This window comes from Scyliorhinus canicula, chromosome 10, assembly GCF_902713615.1.
Source record: "Scyliorhinus canicula chromosome 10, sScyCan1.1, whole genome shotgun sequence".
Taxonomy (NCBI): Eukaryota; Metazoa; Chordata; class Chondrichthyes; order Carcharhiniformes; family Scyliorhinidae; genus Scyliorhinus; species Scyliorhinus canicula.
The window spans coordinates 171,458,992-171,478,373 of record NC_052155.1 but is presented as its reverse complement, the minus strand read 5'-3'; the positions used below and the strand labels follow the sequence as shown (position 1 = coordinate 171,478,373).

General features: G+C 41.7%; 1 protein-coding gene across 1 annotated transcript in view; it reads right to left on the bottom strand.

The window, feature by feature from the left end:
* The window catches only part of atp6v1c1a (ATPase H+ transporting V1 subunit C1a), a 77,791-nt gene that overhangs the window by 28,029 nt on the left and 30,380 nt on the right, over positions 1-19,382 (bottom strand). The window contains exons 5-8 of the mRNA XM_038810138.1: positions 11,728-11,822; positions 7,263-7,354; positions 4,861-4,959; positions 1,410-1,478 (exon numbers count right to left, since the gene is read on the bottom strand). Coding sequence (XP_038666066.1) covers positions 1,410-1,478; positions 4,861-4,959; positions 7,263-7,354; positions 11,728-11,822 — 355 coding nt within the window. The remainder of the gene's footprint in view (positions 1-1,409; positions 1,479-4,860; positions 4,960-7,262; positions 7,355-11,727; positions 11,823-19,382) is intronic.

Sequence of the window (19,382 nt, the reverse complement as noted above, 5' to 3'; positions counted from 1 at the left end):
TCTTTATTCACTCTACCTAAAGCCTTCAGGATTTGAAACACCTCTATGAAATTGTCACTTAACCTTCTCTGCTCCAAGGAGAATGAACCTGGCTTCTCCAGTCTAACCAAGTAACTGAAATTCCTCATCCTTGGAACATGCCAGTAATTTCTTTCAGAATCCTCTCCTTCAGAAAGTTGGACGCAATACTTCAACTGGGGCTGAATAAATATTCATAATGGGTTTAGCATAACTTCCTGTATTTTGTACTCTTGTGCTTCTATTTACAAAGCCGAGAATCCCGTAAACTTTATTAACTATTTTGTTAACCTGTCCTGCCACCTTCATATTTGTGCAGAACCACCTCCGAACTCCCTTTTACGCTGTACCATTTAATTTGTTTTTGCCTCTCCTCATTCTTCCTACCAAATGCATCACCTCAGAGAGCGTACCTCACTTTTGAAACAAGTGGAAAAGGATGCAAGGATAACTCAGCTACCTCCTGCCCCAATTTACCAAGATACTGTGCCCCATCCAACACTCTCACTGCAAGGAAAGGCCAAGCCTCTGCCAAATAGGATGGACCAGCTCATTTTTAAATCTCACTCTGTGAGGAATAAGTATATACACATAGACATTTGGTAAAAGGTGACCAATTTAAAAAAAAAAATATCACAAAAACAGCCCTAATTAACTCTCCATTCTTTCGAAGAGGCATTTACCCCTCCTCCAATTCTTCCAGGTCATGCGACTCTACTTTTCCTCCCACTGAAGCTGGCATGCTTTCGCTCCCCTCAGGTCAAGCTTCCTCCTCCCCAAAGCACGGTTCTGAAGCTTACTCACCTTATCCCCAGCTGAAGAAAGGCTCCCAGGTTCTTCCCCTCTGCACTTTTCCTTTCCCTCTCCCATGGACCAGCTTCTATTGTCCTCCCTCCTCCCCCTTCAGAACCACATTGAAAGATCGTTGTTATTAATTGAAAGGATTCCAACTTTTGCACACAGTGGATGTGAATTCTTGCCCACAATATGTACTGGCTAGGATTCCTTCTCTGAACTGGACACTCAAGCGGCAGTACTGAATTGAGTCCAGTCCAATCAGTGTTAATATTGTCAATAAACACTGACCATCAGAATGAAATTTTCACATAGTATATGAACATACGACAATTATGTAGCGCACTGCCACGGAATATCATGTTCATCTATTAAAATAGCAGCTGAATCATGCACTAAATGCAAGGATACCAAGATTCTCCATTATCCCAAACCAAAAATGATACAAGCGAGTTCATATTTAAATTAATTTTTAGACCCAAAAATTACATTGCTTCCAAATAGTTTAAGCAGCTCAACACTAAAACCAGAGGTTAGAATGGGCTGCCTATATTGGGTAGAAATATCACAGAAAATAGATCAAAGACATCCCTTACTTGCTTGACCGTGGAACCACCATCTCTGCCAGAGTTTCATACATCTTTTCCCATTCCAGATAACCAGTTCTAAAGAAGAAAACAATCGTGGATAATTATACAAGGTTTCAGGGACCAGGACGATATTTTCAGGTTGAACTGATAATTTAACTGGATTCAGTTTTAGTTAAGTGCAGTTATAAGGGTTACTCAGATTGTGAATTCTAAGGAGACCTTAGCAATTCACCTCTTTATAGCTGATTGGCCAATTATTACTTGCCAAGACCAACTTGCAGATTGAGATATTTTAAAGTACTTAATCAATTTTTTTTTAAAACTAACTCCTCTTCACAGCTACTTTCAATTTATAATCCAATGGAGCTTTTGCCATGTTCTAAATTGTACTAAAATACAAAAGCATCCTGCTGGACACCAAGACAAGATGGCCTAATATAGAACAAAGAACAATACAGCACAGGAACAGGCCCTTCGGCCCTCCAAGCCTGTACCGGTCAAGAGACCAACCTTTCCCAAAACACTCAGCACTTCCTATACCTATCCCACCCATGTATTTGTCAAGATGCCTTTTGAATGCCGTTAATGTATCTGCTTCCACGACATCCCCTGGCAACGTGTTCCAGGCACTCACCACCCTCTGTGTAAAAAAACCTGCCTCGCATATCTCCTCTAAACTTTGCCCCAGGAACCTTAAGCCTATGCCCCTTGGTGACTGACCCCTCCACCCTGGGAAAGAGTGCCTGCCCATCCACTCTATCCATGCCCTTCAATCTCGTAGACCTCTTATCAGGTCACACCTCAACCTCAGTCTTTCTAATGAAAACTGTCTAAGTCTATTCAGCCCTCCACTGAATAAGGAGGAGAAAAATGTCAAAACACAATTATATGGGTACAGCACAAATTCTAATTTCTGTTGATGCATTTATGAACCAGTGAGAAAATATTTTTCTAACAAAGCACCAAGTACTAGATATCTTCAAAGCCTGGACTTGGGGAACAGTAGCATCACGGTAATGTCATTGGATTAGTAATCCAGTGGCCCATGCTCTGGAGGACATGGGTTCAAATGGCAGCTTGTGGGATTTGAATTCAATTAATAAACCTCAAATTAAAAACTAGTCTCGTGGTGACCATGACAGCTTAAGTACCCATCTACCATCCTTACCTCATCTGGCCTACATGTAACTCACAGAAATGTGTTTGACACTCAACTCTCCTCTGAAATGGCCCAGTAATGGCCACTGTGTTCAAAGGCAATTAGAAATGGGCGACAAATGCTGGCATTGGCAGCAGTAGCCACACTCCATGAAAGAAAAATGAAAAAAATAACCAATGCAATTTTACCACAGTGCTTGAAAAAACTGATTTATTTATTCCAAATATCGCTCATCATTATTGCGGATAGCATGAGCAGGACAGTACGCAAGTTAAAGACAGAGATTCAAAAGAAGCTGTCACGGTTACCCCGTTCCTCTGCAGGACACCTGACTGATGAGACTTGGCATGTACTTAGACACTAAACACAACAGAACAATTAGGACTGGGTGCAGTCAGGTGTCAAGGAAATGTTTTACACCCGAATCTGCTTCTACCACCCTTTCAGACAATACAGTCCAGATTACAACTCATTGCTCATCATTTCCACTTGCCTTGTTTTTGCCAATTATCTTAAATCTGTGCCCCCTCGGATTACCAACACTTCTGCCAGTGGAAAAATGTTTGCCCCATCTACCCTGTTCATGTGAGAGTACCTTTAAGAAATGGTTGTTTATCAGTGATGTCAGAGTGTGGGTGGAGCTGGGCTGTCTGTCAGCTTTTTACTCGCGTTTTATGCTGTTTGCTACAGCATGCGTTTTAGTTTCGTTTTCAGTGTTGGAGCTGAAGCCAGACAGAGCAGGTGTACTGTTGATCTCTCTGCCATAAAAGACTATGTCTTGATCATTTGGTGAATTCAGAATTATAAATGTTCTCAGTATTGAATGTAAACCTAATGTGCTTCTGTTAAAAGATGTTTCTTTTGTCTTCTAAATGTTGTTTGGGAAGTTATTAAGGATTACTTAGTGTTGTATTCTTTGGGGGTTGTATTTGAATTAATGGTTGCTAAGATGTTCACTGATGTTTTGAAAGGTTAACTTGAGCTCATAGAATAAACATTGTTTTGCTTTTAAAAATACTTCTCCATTTCTGCTGTACCACACTTGTAAAGTGGACCATGTGCTCCCCATACCACAATCTGTTAAAAGTTGTGGGTCAGGTGAATTCCATGATACATTTTGGGGTTCTCTAAACCCTGGCCCATAACACCTGTCAAAGCCCCTCAATTTGCAGGATCTTTATTAAATCTCCCCTTGATTTTCATTGCTCCCAAGGAAAACAATGGCAGTTCCTCTGATTTCTTTACAGAAGTGAGTTCCCTCACCCTGGTACCATTCCAATAAATCTGCTCCGCACCCACTCCAAGACCAGACTGTGACATGCTTATAACAGAACAAAATTAAACGTAAAATACTGATTAGTAACAGCCTTATTGACTTGTCCCGTTGCCTTCAAAAATGTTGTATGTGAACTCCAAGGGCGAGATTCTCCGCAAATGCGGAGAATCGTAAAGGCTGCCGTGGGACAGGCCATGACCCACGGCAACTTTCACGCCCACTTCCGGGGCCGATTCTCCCCCCCCGGACGGGGCTAGGAGCGCGGCCCTAGCGGTCGTCAAGGCCGCACGTCAAGCGTCACGCCGGCTGACGCGGCCGATGACGTCAGCCGCGCATGCGCAGGTTGGACAACGCCAACCCGCGCATGCGCAGTTGGCATCTTTTCCCTCAGCCGCCCCGCAAGACATGGCGGCTTGATCTTGCGGGGCGGCGGAGGGAAAAGAGTGCGTCCGTTACGGACGCACGGCCTGCGATCGGTGGGCACCGATCGCGGGCCTATGTCCCCCTGGCACGGCCGTGGTACTGCCGTGCCAATCGGGCACCCAGATGCCCCAAACGGGCATCTGGCGCCCGCTTCACGATGGCAGCGAGCAGGTGTGTTTGCTGCCGTGTTGAAACGGGCGTGAAGGCCTGGGCGCTCGGCCCATCGGCCTCAGAGAAACGCCGCTCACCGTAAAAATCGGCGAGCGGCGATTCGTGGCGTGGGTCGGGTGTGGGGGGAGAGAATAGCGGGAGGGCGTGAAAAATGTCGGGAAGCCCTCCCGCTATTCTCCCACCCGGCGTGGGGGGTGGAGAATCGCGCCCCAAGCCTCTGTTTCCCATATCCCCTTTGAAAACGTCATAATTTAATTCCTCGTTTTTCCTTGCAAAATTTACAACTTCAAATTTCAACTGGCTTTTCTTAAGTTTAAGTGTTTATCAAATATTGTTTCCCCCATATTAACCACCCATGTTGAACTAGCACACAAGTTAACATTTTTTCTCACTTTTATAGAAAAACATTATTTTTTTTTTATTCTTACTTCGGCACAACGACCAACAAAGTAGTAAGATATTCAGAGTCCATTACGAAGTCCTCCTTCTTCACAATATCAGCCAGGCTTCGTGTCATCAAACTTCCTCTACAAATGGGTACACAGATCAATTATCAGCACAAGATAAAATACTGCAGTTCTCCTGATGAAACTAATAAATTAACACTTGCACCAACATCTAAAAAGGACACAACAATGTTTGAGACAAAGGATGAAGAATTTGTTCTCAGAATATCACAATGGTTAAATTACATTACTAACTCAAATGGGCAAAGATAGGCAATAAATGGGTATAACCCCGAATTAAACATTGCGAAGACTGATGCCATTGCTTTTTGCCCCCATTCCAAACTGCCCGAGCTACCGACTCAATTCTTCTCCCTGGCAGCAGTCAGGTTATGTCAGTCCGTTAGCCATCTTGGTGTCACATTTAACCCCGCGATCTTAGCTTCTGATCTCATGTTTGTGCCAATACTAAGATCGCCCATTTACACCTCTTATCACCAGACTTTGCCCCTGTCTTAGCTCATCTGCTGCTAATAATCTCATTCATTCCTCTATTATCTCCAGACTCGACTGTTCCAATACACATCAGCCTTGCCTCCTACAGTCTGCCCTGCATAAACTGGAGAGAATTGATAACTCGGCTGCCTGTGTCTTAACTCGCAGCATGGCCATTCCCCTATCACTCCTATGTTCACTGACCTAAATCAGCACCTGGTCAAGAAAACAAAAACTGATTTAAAAATTCTCATTCTTATTTTAAAATCCCTCCGTGGTCTTGCCCATCCCTTTCTCCAATCTTCTCCATTCCCAGAACCCTTCAAGATAATAGTGCTCCTCTAATTCCGGCCTCCAGGGAAACATTAATTTGAATTCCTCCATCATTGGTGACTGTGCCTTTACTTGCCCAAGCTACAAAGCACTGTGGGAGAAGCTACAAAGCACTGTGGGAGAAGCTACAAAGCACTGTGGGAGAAGCCTTCCGCTTCTCTACCTTGCTTTCCTCCTTTAAGACATTCCTAAAAAAACTCTGGGCGGAATTCTCCGTTCCCCAAGCCAGGTGGGAGAATCGCGGGAGGGCAGGGCGACTCACGACACGCCGCCCTGGCACCCCAACCCCTCCAGCTTGGAGACCCACCAGCACTCATGGGCCAAGCGGCCCGACGTTCCCGACCTGTTCACGCCGGCGGCAACCACACCTGGTCGTGCCGTCGTGAACATGGCGCAAAATCTTCGTTTGCGGCTTGTGGGGGGTGGAGAGGGGAGTGAGCACCACGGCCATGCTCGGGAGGGGACTGGCCCGCGATCGGTGCCCACCGATCGTCAGGCCGGCGTCTCCAAGCGACGCACTCTTTCTCCTCCGCCGCCCCGCCAAGATCAAGCCGCCATGTCTTGCGGGGCAGTGGAGGGGAAGACGGCAACCGCGCATGCGCGTGTTGGAGCCAGTAGCCGTCGTGACGTCAGCCGCACAAGCGCGGGTTGGAGCCGGCCAACCTGCGCATGCACGGCTGACGTCACTTAGGCGCCGCCATCGCGTCATTCTCGGCGCGCCGCCTTGACGCAAGCGTCAAGGCCCGGTGGCCGTGATTTACGGAGCGCCGCTCCTAGCCCCCTGGCCGGGGGGGTTAATAGGGTGCGAGGAGCGGCCTTCCCGATGCCGCGCTGGAGCGGAGAATTCCGCCCTCTCTCTTTGACCATGTTTATGGTTCACTGACCCAACATCCCCTTCTGTGGCTCACTCATACTTAGTTTTATAATGCTCCTGGAAAGTGCCTTGGGACATTTCATTACATTAAAGCGGTGAGATAGGTGTTGATGCTGCAACTACTTAATCGCAAAGTGGTCCCATCATAATTTTCGATAATCCTTTTGTCAAATCAACTCTCAGCTCATGACTGTAAAATGAGTACAGTAAGAAGTCTTACAACACCAGGTTAAAGTCCAACAGGTTTGTTTCAAACACTAGCTTTCGGAGCACTGCTCCTTCCTCATTCATCTGAGGAAGGAAATGAAATGAAAACTGCTTATTGTCACAAGTAGGCTTCAATGAAGTTACTGTGAAAAGCCCCTAGTCGCCACATTCCGGCACCTGTTCGGGGAGGCTGGTACGGGAAGTGCTCCGAAAGCTAGTGTTTGAAACAAACCTGTTCGACTTTAACCTGGTGTTGTAAGACTTCTTACTGTGCTCACCCCAGTCCAACGCCGGCATCTCCACATCATGTAAAATGAGTATTTGAGATGCTGAAGACCTCAGTCTGGGGTGAAAGGAAGCAAGAGAACAAAAGAGCAAGAGGAAAAATATTTACAATAATAACTTTATATGAAGTGAAAAGAATAGGCAAGGCAAATCAATTTAATTACAATATACACATGAAAATATAACTTACACATTCTTTCTCTCTAAATTCTGCAAGTTCCCTTTCAGATTGTTGTATGCCGACGCTCTTGCTTTTAGATCATTGTCAATCTGTGATACTTGCTGCAAATTTTTAAACAATGTATAACAAGTTAATGGATGCTTCTGCTCAAGTTACTCCAGACCAGTGATCAAGTTAAAAGTAAGTGAAAATCTTCTGCAGCATCTGAAAATCAATTATGCTAAGATACATTGTGCAAAATGAAACTGTTCCCTTTTCACAAACATAACCAGGATTCCATTGGTCTATTATTTTATTTAAAATTCTCTCTATAAAATCCAAATTCCTCCCACAAGTCCCGAAAGATGTGTGTTAGATGAACTGGGCATTCTGAATTCCCCCTCAGTGTACCCGAACAGGCGCCGGAATGTGGCGACTAGGGAATTTTCACAGTAACTTCATTGCAGTGTTAACATAAGTCTACTTGTGGCACCTACTCAAGAACTTAGCTAAATAATGAATTCTAAATCGGCAAGAATTATGGTTTCAGCACACATTGAATGCACTGGAAAAAGCCGTTTGTATGTCTCCACGTCTCTACCATATGCTCACATCTGCGATGCAGATCCCATCCTACTTTCAATATACCTCATTCACCATCTTTCAGTTCACAATGTAATTTGAAAATCTGCCTCGAGTCCCTTGATGAGCACTGTGCCAGCACATACTATTCTGGCTTTACTCTCCATTTTCGCTTCTCACTCCTCTCCATTCTGACTCATGTCATTCGCCATCCCCACCCTTTCCCTGCCTTTGACCAGAGTCTCAAGTCATCTCAGCCCTTAACTCCTCTGGCTAGCTACCATCCTTCTTTAAACACCTAAAATACCACCCTAATCAGCCTTCTGCAACATTTGTTGTTACAATCTGTTGAGTTAGTGTGGATGATAATGGAGTGGGAAGGGAACTATTAATAAAAGTAGGTATCTGCTCCCAGACATGTACGTTTTGAAAAAAATCAGTAACTAGATATAAAAGTGACTTTTAACCATTAACACTGAGGGTACAAGTTATCAGAACAATGTGCATCTTAAAGAAATGATTGCCCCATAAATACAAAGTATATTCTAGGTTTGATGGGGAATATAAAGTTTGAGATAAATTGAAGATTCCACCAAAAATGGTGGTTTTCAAGTGACTGCCTATTGCTAGCAAAAATGCAATCTTTTTAAATAGAATGTGGAGATGCCGGCGTTGGACTGGGGTGGGCACAGTAAGAAGTCTTACAACACCAGGTTAAAGTCCAACAGGTTTGTTTCGAATCACACGTGTGGAGGAACTCGCAATTCAAATCAAAATTGAATTTTAAAATATGGCTGGAAAAAAAAGAGATCTGCTATCAAAGTTTTTTGTCTTGCACTCTCAGGATAGCTCACACGAACTTTACTACCTGAGCAGGGAAACAACAATTTATACTGTTGAAAAAAGAGAGGGCTGATTGGTTGGCAAGTGAACTCTCGATTGGTGGAGGTGCTGCAATGGAGAATACAGCATGGAACAGTTAAATGTCTTAGCTTTTAAGCCACTCAGTTCAAGGGCAATTAGGAATGGATAATAAACGCTGGCTGTCAGGAAAATGTTGATGACATGAAAATATCAGGAAAACCCAAGAAATTGGTATACTTTCTAATGTTATGTCTCTTAAACCTATGGGAAAGTTAAGTTAATTAAGGCAGGGACAGTGTGGCTGTGTTGATGAAACTAGTACCGTTGATATGTTGATGAGCTTAGCAACACTGCAAACAAGGGAACAAAAGATGAATGGATTTGAATAAGGTGTTAAAGGTTAAAAGTAAGCGATACAAGGTGTAAAGAAAAATTCATAAAAGTGTACTTTACTTTTACACAGAAAAATCAAGAAATTAAAGTCATCGTGTCTAAGTTCTAAAAGAAGTTATGTCAGGTAAGGGAAAGTCAACGGGAAGAATTGTATTTAAAGAAATGATTAAACCCATGCAGGGGAGGATTTTTTTTATACCCCAACCAACAGAAGGAATATATATTTAACTCCCAGCAATCAACGAAGGGAAAATAAATCTTGAAAAATAAGTTGCATGTTTCACCTCAGAAGCAACCCCAAAACAGATGTGACTGCCTGGTGTGGTAACTGTTACTGGATTTTTACAGCTATTAAAATCTATAAATTGTTGTGGAATGATTTGGAGAGAGTTAGCTCTGAAGGTAGTTAAGAGCAAGAGCATTTGGAACTGTTTAAAGTTAGTGATACTATGTACAGGCATTGTCTTAGTTAAGTATACTTCTAGTTTACTTTATTGCTCTTTATTTCACTTCCTAATAAACATCTATTTTATTTAAAATCATCACAAGATGTCTAGAATGTCATTTTCTGGATTTTAAACCTTTCCTCACATTATACCAAATTGCAAAGCCACAGTTGAGAGCAGTTGTTTTAAGGTACCCTTCAAAAATTTGGGACTAAGCGGCATTTACCACCAGCCGTATCCTTAACATGGCTTAGCCAGTGATGCCCGCATCTCTTGTAATTTAAAAAAAAGCATCCTTAAACATTGGATGGATAACATATTCGATTCTAATTAAAAACAGTTGTTTGGATTAAAGAAAAACATTAGAAATCTATTTAAACTACGAGTAATTAGAAAAATTCAAACACAAATGCAATCTAAATCGAACAGAGACCAAATTGACGAATATAAAACCATTACAGAACTCAGTCAATGCATATGATGCATAAAAAGTTGTGAAATTGTATTAATGCCCTTTAACCTGACAACATGAAGTTAAAATATGAACTGAGCAGGTTCAAAATGATGAAACAGGTACAGGTAATGGATTAATTCTTAAAGATTTTAGACACATCCTTTCCACAATGAACATAGCTGCAACTGCAAAACAGAAGAGATTCTCAAAAGTGGTTTACAGAAATGGCCAGTTATGGTGAATATTGCATAACTGTTGAGCAATAAAGTCCTATACAGCAAAGCACAATAAAAATTGATTTCCAAGTCTTGTGGGACGAAGTAGTTTCCACAACTAATTTGATACTTTGCGAGAGCTTTATATTTCAATTCATCCTAAATATAATGGGAAGAATCCAAGACAGAAATTTAAAACCAGAATATTGTGATATCTATTCAGTAGTGTGCAATCACAACTCCAAGGATTAAAATAAAACGCAACTTGAAAACTATCCTTGCGATGATCAAACTGAATCCATTAGCTGACCAAGCCAGGGACGATACAACCCCTTCAATTCAATCACTTAGCAAAACAGATTAAATTTTTAAAAATAGTACCAGCAAATATTGGATCATTGCAGGGCTCAAACATGTTACCACCCCTCCATCTACGCTCTGCCAGCCTTCAGAAGCTGTTCCTGCTGCTTAGACTAACCGGAAATTGTTCCTGTCCTTTCAGGAACACATGCTCCCACAACGGCTTGGAAAGGCTGCAGTTAGCTGCATTTTACCTTAACAAAGTGTATTATGTCCAATTGTCATGATCAGTGACTCTCTTAGTCATAATATAAAAATACTGTAATAAAGAGAAAGCACCTGGGCAAACGTGCCTTGTGATCAGGATATAATTCATAATGATCTTTTTTAAAAACTCCCCTCTTGACAAGGATGAACTAATCTGGCAACGACTATGGAGTTGAAAACTGCAATGCTAACTGGTGAACTTTTGTGCTGCTCTCAACATCCCCTTCCTAGCTGAAATGGTCAGTCCATTCTGCGCTGCACATGTGACAACTGGACTCTGATCCAACTGCCACTCATTCACTTCCTTACAACATGACGCAATGAGCAGTAGCTTGGTGGGCACTTCCATATTATTCCGAGCACCATCTTGCAAAGTCTCTGGGGTTTAGAACCACTGGTTTTCACCATTGACCTGCAACCCATTCACTGCTTCTCAGAATATCACACCTGCATCAGCCACTGCTAGCAATGGTTCTTTGAAAAATTTGCAGATTTTCCACTCGTACCAAACTAAACTTTAATTCTATCGCAGTTGGGAGTGTGGGCATGCTAAGAAAAAAAGCGTCATCAACAAGCTAACAGTATACAAACCATAAACATGCATTGCCAATTCTTCTCTTTCCCTTTGTCTCATCAAGACTCTGGATTTAACCTCAACAAAGCAAAGTATTACCCAGGTACCCGTATAACTCAATTATGGACATTATAGTTGCACATGCTCTTCAGTCATACTACAGACCGATAATCCCTCCACAACTGGACAATGTAGAGAGCAAAATCTAAAAGGCTGCTGTTAAATTCTGCCCACGAGATTTCAAAGTGATTCTAATAATTACAAAATTAGAAAAAACTCAAAACCTATTTTTAGCAAGCCTGAAAAGTTTACACACAAGTTGGTTGGGAATTTGGGCTAACTGCAGAATTGGCTCTGAAGCCACTATTACATTCCAAAAATGAATTTAAACAACACCAACCTTCGTAATGATTTCAGAAATGTTTTTCAGAGACTGTTTGATTGGATATTTTGCCATGTCCCACTGAAACCTTGTGATATACGTGACCAAGTCAACTAAAATAAAACCAGAACTTTTGTTTTAGAAATGCAATAAATAAAGATTGTCAGTTGTATTTCAAAAACAACAATGGTTAATGAAAACAAACAAATGGACTAGGTATAACAGTGTGGTAAGTAATTTAACTTGTGCAATTCACACTTTATAATTAAAGACAGTCAAAAAAAAGAGAACTAAGAAGTTGAATAAATTCAACCCACTCGTGGGGGGGGCAACACGGTGGCACAGTGGTTAGCACTGCTGCCTCACAGCGCCAAGGACCAGGGTACGATCCCGGCCACGGGTCACTGTCCATCTCGAGTTTACACATTCTCCCCGTGTCTACGTGGGTCCCACCCACACAACCCAAAGAGATGTGCAGGGTAGGTGAATCAGCCATGTTAAAGTGCCCCTTCATTGGGAAAAAAGAATTCGGTCCTCAAGTTTATTTTAAAAACTTTAAACACACATGAAGGGCTCAAGAATCATAGAACCCCTACAATGCAGAAGGCGGCCATTTTGCCCATCAAGTCTCACCAACCCTCTGAAACAGCATCCTACCGAGGCATACTCCCATCCCCATAACCCCATTAAACCTGCACACCCCTGGACACTAGAGGGTAATCCACCTTACCTGCACTACTTTGGGAGGAAACCGGAGCACCCGGAGAAAACCCACACAGACACAGGGAGAAAGTGCAAACTCCGTAGTCACCCAAGGCCAGAATTGAACCAGAGTCCCTGGCGCTGTGAGGGAATAGTGCTAACCACTATCCCATCCTCAGAGTTCAGATTTTGTTTAAAAAACACATTTAAGTTTTATATTATTAAATCAGGATTATTTAAATCAAAAATATCATGCCATGAAGAGATTCCTGGTGCTTGGACATGAATTCTTTCCTACCCAGTGGTTTAACAAATTTAAATTTACAAGTAACACGAGTAGCAGAATCAGAATTGTTGCAGCGCAGGAGGCTGCCATTTGGCCCATCGTATCTGCACTGGCTCACAACTGAGCATTATGACTTTGTAACATTCCCCTGCACCTTTGTACATAATTTCAATACAAATAATCAGCTAATGTAGCCTTGAATGCCTCGGTTGAATCATACTTCCAAGCAGTGCATTCCAGACCCAAATCTCACACAGTGTGAAAACAGTTTTTCTCACATCACAGTTGCTTCTTTTGCAAATCACTTCAAATCTGTGCCCTCTTGTTCACAATTCTTTTACGAACAGTATCTCCCTATCCACTCTGTCCAGCCCCTCATCATTATGAACATCTCTCTCAAATCTCCTCGTATTCTTCTTCGTTCCTAGGAGAACATTCCCAATGATTGACTTCATATTGCAAAAAAATTTCATGTGTGCAATTCAAAGACTTGAAGCTTTATAGCACCTCATACAATCGCAGGACATCCCAAAGTATTTTCCCGACAATTAAGTACTTGCACGGAACATGGCAGCCAATTGCTACGCGATTCCACAAACAACCCAGTGATAATGACCGGGGAACTGGTTGAAGCTTGGCAAGAACTCCCCTGCTCTTCAAAATGCTGTGTTAGGATCTATTACACCCAATGTTGTTACATTACAATGGTAACCAAACTTCAAAAGTATTTAATTGCAGGAAAGCATTGAGATGTCTTGTATGGTGCTATATAAATTCAAGCCTATTTTTAATTGAAACAACAGACAAAGCCTCTAAGATCTCATCTGGACTGTGGGTATGGTAGCTGAGCATTCCCTCAGTACTGCTATAGATTGTCAGTCTAGATTACATGTTCAATGTCTAAAGTGGAACTAGAATCTGCAACCTCCAAATAGAGAGGCTAGAATGCTACCACTGAACCACAACTGACATAATCAAGCTCATTGCAATACTTTAAAAAGGCTTGCATTTAATAATGCCTTTCACAACCACCGGACACCTCAAAAGCACTTTACATCCATGAACTACTTTGAACGTGCAATCGCTGAAATACTGCAGAAAATGCAGCCGCCAATTTGCACACAGCAAGTCCCCAGAAGCAGCAATGTGATAATGATCAGATTATTTGTTTCTACGATGTTGAGCAAGGGTTAGCTATTGCCCAGGATAATGGGGATAACTCACCTACCCTGCTCCGAAATAGTGCCATGGAATCCTTGACATCCAACTGAGAGGCAGTCAGGCTTTAATTTAAAGGCTCATCCAAAAGATGGCACCTCCATCAATGTATCACTCCCTCAGCACTGCATTAGTGTCCGCCTTGATTTTTATGCTCATGTCCGAGAGTGGAATTTGTACCTAGAATCTTCTGACTCAGAGGAGAGTTATTACTCACTCAGCCATGGCTGATATGATATGAACTAAATATAATCCTAGATCAACTAGAATTAATGGGTACTACCAGGCTACCAGGGTTTAAAAATACAGAAGTAAGTTCTGAAGATAGATGATATTTCTCCTTGGATACTGAAGTAGCCTGGTAGGCATGATATCTGACTAACTATCATATCACCAACTGGCCAGATTCTCACTAGAGCAGACATGATTGGTACGGATTTTCAGAAAATGTGCCAAAATGGATTCAGCAAACTCACGTCAGTACAAAATAAATTGACTGAATTAACTAAGGGGTGACATCATTTTTTTATTCCTTCATGGGATGTAGATGTTATTGGCCAGCATTATTGCCCATCCCTAATTCTTCATGAGAATGCATTGGTGAGCTTTCTTCTTGCACTGATGCAGTCCATGTGGTGTAGGTGCATCCACAGTGCTGTTAGGAAGGGAGTTCCAGCATTTTGACCCCGGGACTGTGAAGAAACGACGGTATAGTTCCAAGTCAGGATGATGGCTGGCTTGGAGAACAACGTGCAGATGGTGGTGTTCCCATGTGTCTGCTGCCCTTGTCCTTCCGGATGGTAGCGGTGTCTTGTTTGGAGATGGTCACTGCCTGGCATGAATGATACTTGCCATTTGTTGGCCCAAGCCTGAATCCTGTCCAGGTCTTGCTGCATTTAGACACAGACTGCTTCAGTATCTGAGGAGCCGCGAATGGTGCTGAACGTTGTGCAGTCATCCGCAAACACACCCACTTCTGAACTTGTGAAAAAGCAGCTGAAGATGGTTGGGCCTAGGACGTTATTCTGAGGAATTCTGGCAGTGACGTCCTGGAGAGGAGATGATCGACCTCCAACCACAACAGGCATCTTCCCTTGTGCTAAGTAACAGCAGAGGATTTCCCCCCCAATTCCCATTGGCTCCAGTTTTACTAGGGCTCCTTGACTCGGTCAAATGCTGTCTTGATGTCAAGGGCAGTTACTCTCACCTTACGTCTGCCGTTCAGCTCTTTTCTCCATGTTTGAACCAAGGCTGTAGTAAATTGCAATCAGTTAATTAGAAGAGAAAGCTCTGTTGGAAGTTTGACAAAACATCCAAAAATGATAATAGAAAGTTACACTATACAGTCAAGTCAGCATCTCAAAAAGCCATTGTTACTGTTCTACACAAGAAGGTTGTGACTTCAGGATAGGAATTGAATGTAAAACCAAGAAAGGAGTATAAAACTGACTGAAATATAGGATAAGTTTATTTATTAGGAGCATAATTGTCATTTGTTTGCAGGGGATGGGGAAATGGGAAAGAAACAGCATTGTCTTAAACAATACTCCTTCCAACTTTTACAAAGTCAATGCAAACAATACCAGGAAGCAAGTGATTGCTATCGACCCACCCACAAAGTTAGGTAAAATATTGACCTTGATTTTGAGGTTGGTCATTACTCCAATGAAACTGACAGCAACGCCTGCGAGTCTGTATATATACAGAATGACACGGAAATCCAGAAGTTGCTGTCAATGATTCTTTTCCACAGGGCTGACTGCAATCAATAGGAAATCTAGGAATTGACAAGAACTCTCACTCTTACACTGCTTGTCTGCCTGTCAAAAGATCTTGACAAACTAACACCTTGACGAAAGAAGTGTAACTGGATTGGAAATTAATTACAAATTTCACAATTACTGTTGAACACCCTCACTTACTCCGGAAAGCTCATTTTATTATTGTTTAATATCCAATTTCTCCACATGATAACTAAAGCCACAATTGTTTTTAAGAAAGACTGTTTAACTTTATTTCAGCAGCCGTCTTAATCTAATTATTTATTCTGCTAATTGAAAATGTAAATTAAATGTGAAGGACAGAAAGTGATTTGAACTTCCTGGTTTGTGGTTTGAAAATATTAGCTGCAAGTCTGTTTGTTGACTTGATTGTCACAGCATGCCAAAAGGTAACCCAACTTGGCGGCAGATTAACTTACCATCAGGAAAGCGGGAAAGCACACCAGAGATCACTAGATGTTTTTGAGGAGCTGGAGGCCAACAATGAATGCTGTCCTTTGACACAGATTGCAAAATCCAACCCATTACGTGTCATTAAAAATTAGAAGTATGAAGTATCATACAAGGGAAAAAGAAAACTTGCAATTCTGAAGTTCACCCATGCTGTGGGGTTCAAACAGCTTAGTATGTGTGGTGGAAATGTTATTTTAATAATTGAGGATATCGTGTTTGTCTGTGAAAATGCTGTGTGTGTTTGTGTGTGGCTAACTTAATTAAGCAAGGGACTGAGTGGATTTGATATTGAGACCAAACACCATGAAAAGCAAACATTTGAAGTGAACAAGACCAAGTTAGATGATCTACAAGTGAACACAACATAGGTAGAAATTTGCATTTGGAGACAAGTGAGGATGTGGATTTTTTGTTGTTGAATTTCAAAGGGAGGCAAGAAGGAGTTTAGAACTTAAGATATGGTCATACGTAAGCTTGGGAGAGATTAAGCTTTATAGGACCCAACAATGGGGGAAACAGAGAACTTGAAAGATTTTTATATTTTGAAGACAGTTAATTTTAGAGGTATGTTTCAAACAGCGGTTTTAAAGAGAAGACTACATTTAAGAACAGGTTGGGAGTGGTGCTGCCGGGTGTGGCCATGAAACATCCTGAACAATGTGCTGTGTTGAAACAGAATTGTGAAGAGAGGAAGAAAGCCACCTTCAGTCACCCAGAGAAGTGTCAGTTTGTTCCAGAAAGGGATTTGTTTGAAGCCTTGGATTTCCACAGCTGAGTGAGGAAATAGAATAGAGAAAAAAGCCCGATGAAATATCATCCCGATAGCAACAGTGAGTTGTGCCTTGTGGTATCGCTGGAATTTATTTGATATATTTCGATAAACACTATTGCCTAAAGAGGTGTTTATTTTTGAATCTAACCAAGTTAATAATTTGTTGGGCAAATGTTCTGATGACTAATATGAACTGAGTAAATGTAATCTTGTGTTTTAAGTTTTTCCTCAATAAATGTTTTAACTTGCTATTTAAAATCGCCAAAAAAGTGTTATGGGAATTTGTGACTCCTGATTTCAGCACACATTTTCTCATAGTAAAATACAAATTGAACATCATTGTGATAGTTTGGCAAGTTTCACTTTGGGATTTGGTGAGCACACCAATCACTACCTATCAGACAACAGTGAGAAGCTGAACAGGAAATCAGATGTTGTACGTAACATCCCTAACTCACAATGCAGTAACAATCAACAGAGCAAATATAATTTTGAATTATACAGCCAAAGCAGAACATTAAAATTTAGTGGTGGTTATTCATGGTCTAGCTAGACAGACTGCATTGAAATCAGGTCTATTGTTTACTCTACTACAGTTGCAAATTAAACTATAACAGTACTTCTCAAGAGCACAATGACAAAGTGGTAAAAGAGCAATTCAGGACTGACATCAGCAGCAAATATTTCACACAAAGAACAGATGAAGAATTGAAGAGAATTCTGGAATCATTGAATGAGTTGAACATGTGGCTCAGGCTTCAGCTTCATTGTTAGTGGGAGTTAGGATGGACCAAATGGCTTTCCTTTGCCATCTTGAATTTGTATGCAAGCTTGACCTACAGTCATGAAAACTTTGTTAATTAAATAAAATTGTGAATCGGAATAAAGCTATACAGTCTTAAGTAACCACAATCTTAAACTGAACTTTACATTGCAGTACGGTGGAAAAATATAAAAATAGGAGCACAGATAAAACTTGATAAGTAGCCAAATCAAATCATAAGAATTTAGCCACGTGAAAAATGTACTCCATTTCATAGAAAAAGATGAAAGGCAAGTAACCATGACGTTGCTATGTATATTCTACATTTGAAAGTTTAAATTCAACATGAAACTATTCATACTGTGCTATTATTTGAGTGGTAATGGGCACCACCAATTGTTTGAAAACAAACACATAACTGAAGGACACTAATGGAATTTAAACAATTAGCTCAGATGGTTAGAGCCTGGTGCTAATAATGCCAAAGTCACATGTTCGATCCCTGCACTGCCAGCCTACCTGTTCCAAAAGAAAGAGAACAGAAGTCCATGTAACCTACAATTGTCTCACCCATGAGTGAGCTACTTAAAGCAACAAGAAGTGGTGTCAGGCAGACAGCGGAGCCCTGGATTCCATCCCCACTCTTAACGGAGTTGACTGATCTCAGATGGTCAGGGTTGCCACAAGTGGCTTCAATGTCTCAGGTTATGAAAGGAAATTAAATTAGGGTTCCTATGTCTCACTGCTGACCAGCACCGTTACACTGGATACCTACACGAAGAAACTGCAAAGATGTGAACTGATACAACTATGATGTCCTTGCAACAGAATAAACCTCCTACTCTACGGACTGGGAAATTACAGCAGAAAGAGTTTGAGGATAACATGAGAGATTTTGTGACCAGCAACCAATAAGCGGAGGGGGAACAAAACGTACAATGGAAGAGAGAGATTTTTTTGGGGGGGGGGGGGGGGGGGGGGGGGGGGGGGGGAGATACGCCAGGGGAAATACAGGGAAGCAGGAAAGGCGAACTAAAAGGAGAGGGCAAATAGGGAGACCACCACAACAGCAGGAACAAAACACGTCCAGCGACTTCTGGTGCGTTTTATACCAGGAGGCAGCGAAGATGGGAACAAACCAACCATTGGGGCTCGCAAACAGGGGGCCCCCATGCATGTACATAGATTCTGTATCGGGGAAACTTAACTAACTGTTTGCCCCACATGATTACGTTTCCTGGTTACTTTTCTTTTCTCTGATGGACACACCAAATTTGTCGACCCAGTGTGTCCTTTTTTTTCTTTTCATTTATTTAGCTGTATATAGATATTAACAACATAATTATACACAACATATGTTACTGTAAATGATTAAACTGAAACCAATTAAAATAAATATTTTTTAAAAAGAACACTCATGTCAGGAGGTTACAAAGGCACAAATGAGGGTTTTATCAGATAAGCTGACGTAGGCAAAAATAAAACTGGAATAGGTGGTTTGGTTGAGGATGTAAGTGAGTAGTTTGAAGCTTATTGAGTCAAATTAGACACAGTGTTTATGGGAGGATATTTAAGTGTGTTTGGCCTAAAAGAATGCGCAGGTACTAATGCTGGGCATAGGGTGTGGGAAATACACAAGGCTGGAGCCAGAGGAAGACTTTGAGGGAAGGATCTGTAAGAGGTGATGGAAATAAGGAC